The sequence below is a fragment of the Mirounga leonina genome, unplaced genomic scaffold (assembly GCF_011800145.1).
Source record: "Mirounga leonina isolate KUSES-001 unplaced genomic scaffold, KU_Mleo_1.0 Mir_97, whole genome shotgun sequence".
Classification (NCBI taxonomy): Eukaryota; Metazoa; Chordata; class Mammalia; order Carnivora; family Phocidae; genus Mirounga; species Mirounga leonina.
The window spans coordinates 2,302,296-2,308,295 of record NW_023270889.1 but is presented as its reverse complement, the minus strand read 5'-3'; the positions used below and the strand labels follow the sequence as shown (position 1 = coordinate 2,308,295).

General features: G+C 43.9%; 1 protein-coding gene across 2 annotated transcripts in view; it reads right to left on the bottom strand.

Annotated features, from left to right (window-relative positions):
* Positions 1-371: 371 nt before the first annotated feature.
* Positions 372-6,000, bottom strand: part of LOC118006558 (excitatory amino acid transporter 1) — a 78,986-nt gene continuing 73,357 nt past the window's right edge. For both annotated transcript variants that reach the window (XM_034999268.1, XM_034999269.1), the window contains 2 exons: positions 4,437-4,571; positions 372-2,611 (listed from right to left, as the gene is read on the bottom strand). In XM_034999268.1, coding sequence (XP_034855159.1) covers positions 2,407-2,611; positions 4,437-4,571 — 340 coding nt within the window. In that variant the 3' untranslated portion in view covers positions 372-2,406. The remainder of the gene's footprint in view (positions 2,612-4,436; positions 4,572-6,000) is intronic.

Genomic DNA, 6,000 nt, shown 5'->3' with positions numbered 1-6,000 from the left:
GCAGGAAATTACTTTTTTGGAAGAGCCAATGGTGGTGTTACCCTTTTGTAATCCTCACATGGACATGATTCAATTTATCTGAGAAATTTATGTGGACAAGTAAGTGCAGGCCGACACAGCAAAGTGCTTCCTTCACCAACTCTCCTTTCTGGCTCCGGTTCTAGGAGTTGGGCAGGGAGAGAGCATGTGTCCTCACTTATTTTCTGGTGACTGGTTCCCCCAGCTCGTCCTTCCACTATGTTACCTAGTATCGTCTAGAAAAATCTGCGTGGTATTCTTTCCCAGCGTTGCTCTGAGCTCACTACAATACTTCCAGGGATGGAACATGGATTTTCCTTCAGGGAGAAGAATAACAACAAAATACACAATTATAATGTAAAACTAATTTTTTTCTTTATTGAAAATACATCTACAAAGTAATGCTTCTCAGTCCCCACTGGGCGCATGCAGATGCAGAGCCTGTGATGGGCTGGCAAGAGGATCATCCTAGAGGATTTGTTTTCCATAAGAAATGGTTAGTATAAAAAAAGATCACACTGTGTAACAGAATTAATTTGACACGATTAATTTTTTGCTCTACTGGTGTCACGAGATGCCGGCCATGGACATTAACTCTTGTAGTGTATTTCCCAAATAGAGCCTTGGCATTAAATGGTTACTCCACCACAGCCTACCGTTAACTTTTGTACACATATAATGCTCACGATCTATAGAAAAAAATATCTCTAATTGTATATTGGAGGGTGGATGTCTAGATTTTCAGTCTGTTAGCATAAGTAAGTCCACTCTTTACCATTTTCGGTTGGAAACTCAAACACAGCTGATATTGTCTGATAGCTCTACTCCGGGTCTTTGAATGAATACTCCTCAGGAGGTAAAAAATGAACTTCCTCTAAACCTGGGAGCTGTCTCGCCTGCAACTGATGCCCCTTCTGGTTTTTTTCTTAGAACCACAGTGGCAGTGTCTTTATACTGATTCGTCTTCTACCATTTCTCTCAGGGACACAAAATAAAACCAAGCCCCACTCCTGCTGAAGGGTTTGAATGATTTGGTAAGTGGAATTCCAACACAAAGAGATATCTTGTTTCTCTCATTCTGAGAACTTTTGATTATAGTCAAAAACCTTTTCAAATCAGAGACCACCCACCCAGCTCACGGACCCTCTATTAGAGAGAGAGCTCATTCATTTGACTTCTTTTAAAAATATATGAGAAGTGACCTTTTATGTTGATAGGCAGACTTCCTTGGGGGATGATTTTGAACTGAAGAGAAAAAGCACTTCAGGTTAAAAAAAAAAAAAAAGAGTCTCTTCGTTTTAAATTCTTCCTTAAAGATGATCTACAATCTTGGCATTTTAAAATCCTCTCTATAATGTCAACCATGCTCCATTCTTTCCTACCCGCCTCTTTAGTGTTCCATAGTAAGACTGTGGGCACCCTTCCTAGTTGCTAGTCTTACATTTTACTTTCTAAAAGTCTATAGTCAGTTGAGGAGTGGTGGGAGACATCCTTCCCAGAGCAGTCCCTTCCATTTGGGAAGAGTAGGAAAGAAGGGAATATTTCCCCTGTTGGGAAGAACTGAGCAGAGTTTCATGGATTATTCCACTCCTGGAATGGCCTCCAGCCTGGTGACTTGCATAACTGACATTTTGGACACAGGACCTGGTAAACCATACAACCATCCCTCCCCTACTTAGAAAGGTTCATTCCCAGTTAAGTATCCTTTCTGAAAGTCCCATGCTCCATGGGATGATACTTGCTATGGGATGTTCCAAGGGGGAATAGAGGGCAGTCTCTTCCATGATGTCACAGAATTTCTGGGCTAGAACAGACCGTAAAGGCGTCCAGGGAACTCAACTCATTTTATAGATGAGAACACTGAGGCCTGGAGATGAGATGTAACTTGCCCATGGCCACATGGAAATTTCACTTTATGTGACTCCTCACAGCTGTGCTGGCTGTGTATTCATGCTGCCCTGCTATTAATAAAATCAGGATGCAAATCAGAAGAGAAAGGGGGGAAAAAAAAACACCCTTCTACTCTCCCATTGATAACCGATTGTAGTTTATCAAGTTGTTTTGATACTAAAACTGAATTGTATTCTGAAGGATTTTTAACTTTTGAAAGTTGATTTAAAAGCATGTTTTAGCCCACTATTTGTTTGACTCTTCAGCTTATAAAAAATCACATTTACAGTTTTGTGTGCCACATAAACTTGTAAGATCTGATCTGACTCACAAAATCCTCCCTTGCTTTTGGATGAATACTTCCCAATCCTATCAGAGTACTCAGGAAAAGGGAGGTAAGGGGCTTCCTGGACAGAATGAGTTGTAACAGATGGAAACATTTTACAATGGTTTGCAAATCACCTGCTGCTCAAGAAAACATTTTTTGTGTGTGTTAGTCTACATCTTGGTTTCACTGTCAATGTGTTTCTCAGTTTCGCTTTCCTGGGCAATCAGCTGATACGGTTTCTTCATTTCATTCTCTTCGATCACGGAATTACCCATTTCCATGTCTCGGTTCTTCAGTTCGTGTCGCGACAAGTACTCCACAATGCCGGCTCCGAGGGAGTCTCCCAGCACGTTGGTGGTGGTGCGGAGGCGGTCCCTGGGGTGGGGGTGGGGGGGGGGGGCAGAAAAAACGGGGCTTCTGTGAACATCACGTGATTTCAGCTCATACTTTGAACCAGCTGCTAAATCTTTAGAGGCATCTTTTAAAATTCGGCTTGGTGTATCCACCAACTGCAACATTACATAGTAGACACATAATGTTTATAACAGTAGTTACTGAAAGTCATAAGGACACATAGATGACCAATGTTCAGCTACTATGTATGTATGTCATGTTAGAGCACCAACAGTGGGGCGTGAGCCCTCCCTTTCTCCTTCTATTTAAAATTTCTCTCTGCCTCTCTTTCCTACAATTCACTTTCCTTTATACCAGTCATTCTCAAAGCGTGATCCAGAGACCCCCGAGGGCCCCTGAGGTCAAAACTATTTTCATAATAATGCAAAGATGGTTTTGGCCATTTCATTCTCCTTTTCTGATGAATGCCTAGGTGGGGTTTTGCAAAGACTACAACACAAGAGATGCCACAACAGACTGAATGCAGACTAGTTAACCAGCTGTCTTGAATTAAGCCAGACACTAAGGAGATTTCCAAAAATGTAAAATGGTATCGTTCTTGTCCCTAAATTTTTGGTTTGGCAAATGATATCTTTTTCACAAAAAAAATGCCATCTATGTTAAGATGTAATGAGTTTATTATTGTAACCTCTAAGTGAATTTAACATTTAAAAAATTTCTGTTTTCCTAATATGATAACTACTGATAGCTATAACCCACATAGATAAAAGCTTTTTGGGTCCTCGATAATTTTTAAGTGTAGAGGGGCCCTGAGGCTAAAAGCTTTGAGAACCACAACTTTGTACTATAACAGTCCTCATGGCAGGTGAGTGCTGACTGTGGCCCAACAGTGGGCTGAATGCCAGGCATCGCTGCACGTAATCCTCAAGCAGCACGGGGAGGTGGATGGCATTATCATTTCCATGTTACAGAGCAGGAAACTAGGATGGCTGGGGAACCTGCCCAACGTCACCCAGGGCTGGGACGCAAACACAGATCCAAGTGACTGTGGGACTCATGCTCTCAACTGATTACCCTCCTCCCACTTATCGTTCCCCGAGCACACCCGTCAACTCTTCATAATCCTTCCAGTGAGGGCAACATACAGTTGACCCCAGCACCTACTGGAGCCTTCTAGGCATTCACTTTGGGCATCCGGTGGAAAACTTTTTTGCAAGTGAAAGGGAATTTATGAGAGAAAAGATGTCAGCTAGAAGGGCGAGGAGAACATGGAAGAGGGATGGGCCTTCGAGATTAGGGTCTGAGGGGATGGAGGGTGCCTTTCTTGGAACATTCCCCAGAGCCCAAAGTCAATTCTACTTAATGACGCTAGTGCTCTTCCCACCGCACGGCTGTCCCTCTCCCTGCCGGGTTCAGATGGGAACATCTGTGCTGCATTTACGCCCTTGGAACGGGAGGCCCAAGGAGGAGGGCCTGAGCCAGCGTGTGAGGCCTGTCGTTCTGCTCTGGCCACCGTGGGGATGTGTTGTGCAATTCAGAAAATGCCTGGCTGATTATGTTGGCTTTGCAGACGGCCCGTTTCCCAGTCGCTGAATGGCTCTGTGCAGTGAGAAGGGTGGTTGCCAGATGTGCCCCACGGGCTGCTGAGGGCGTGCGCGCGTGGCGTCCGCGCCTGGGTCTCTAGACAAGGGCAGGGACTAGGTGGCGAAGACAATTTAATCGCCAGCCACGCTGCCCCTCTTGGAGGAGCCTTTTGGGCAGGTGGGCCGAGCTGCCTGGCACCCTGGAATACCGGGGGGGGGGACGCTTGGGACAGCAAGCCGGAAGGCAGTCCGAGCTGACTCACAGGAACCAGTCCACGGCGATGATGAGCGTGATGTCGTCGGTGGGCAGGCCCACAGACGTCAGCACGATGACCATGGTGACCAGGCCCGCCTGAGGGATCCCTGCTGCCCCAATACTGGCAGCTGTGGCTGTGATGCTGTTAAAAGAAGTTCCAAAACATAAAACATTCGTACGCGCGCCCCCGACAGAGAGTACGCCGGCGAAGCACGACGGCGGCGCCGGGGTCCGACTTGCCGAGGCAACAGAAGACCATACGCTTCGGAAAAGTTTCAAGGAGACTGTGGAAAAACCCCACTGAGCTAACACTAGCATGTATCGCGGGCTTATTAGGTGCCCTCTGATATGCTAAGCCTGCCTTCCCTCCTTTGATCCTCACCACAACCCTCAGGAAGTCGGTCCTATTATTGTAGCCATTTTTAAATGAAGGCACTGGGGCTAACAGACTTTTTCGCATACCCGAAAATATTTTATAGGGTCTAAAATACTGTATTGCTACAATAACAATTTGTTTCCTGTAATTCCTCTAGGCAAGTAGAGGATTGTACAGAAACCGAACTTGTATGATTCATGTGGTCAGGAAAAAAATTAAATATATTAATTCTAAAGCAAAATGATTTATGAACAAAGTTCTGTACCACTGTAAATATTTTTTAGGGAGGCAGTGTAGACCCGGTTTGTAAGGCACACAACCTTGTCTGGGACTCTGTTAAATACCTATTTGATATAGTCTGATGTGAGAATGTGAAAATGTTTTATAGAGAGTAAAATATTACCTAGGTATAAAGTAGAATTAATAAAAGTAAGTCTGTAGAAGAGACTATTATGGTTCCCTTATATTGTTCCTCTTCTTTTTTTTTTTTATTATTTTTTTAATTTTTATTTTTTTTATATTGTTCCTCTTCTATGGTACTAGAATGTTTAGCTGGTCCATGGCTGCCCAGAATGAAGACTACATTTCCCAGCCTCCCTTGGAGCTTAGACTAAATTCTGGCCAATGAGATATGGATGAAGGTGATCAAGTGCCTTGCAGACTGTGCCCTCTTCCGCTTCTCAGTGGCTAGGATTTGAAGGTGGTGATAAGCCATCTGGACCTTTTGGATGAGGGTAATACCTCAGGAATATTGGAATCAAAGCCTGGGTCCCTTACACTGTATAAAACACCTACCAGCCTTGAGAGCTTTGAGAAAGAAAGTCACTCTTATTGTTATTATAATATTTTGCTCTGACACATGCAACTGAGCCTTTTTTATAACTCAGGGCTTTTCAACCCAGTACACCAAGGTATGCCCAAGAATAGGTTATGGTCAGCTGAGATATTGATCTCCCAGCCCCAGTGTAGCTAGACTGTGCTCAGGGCTCCCAGAACCCTCAGACCAGTCACGTCTGGCCGTGATCAGCCTCATTTTTAAATATCATAATGCATCCTACAGCTATTATTATTTTCTAATAAGTCAAAGCATATATACAGAGTCTAACATAACTTATTTCTACATAAACATATAGGTACACATACACACACACACAAAGTGGGGGGATTGACAGAGCTTAAAACTAGACTAAAGTGA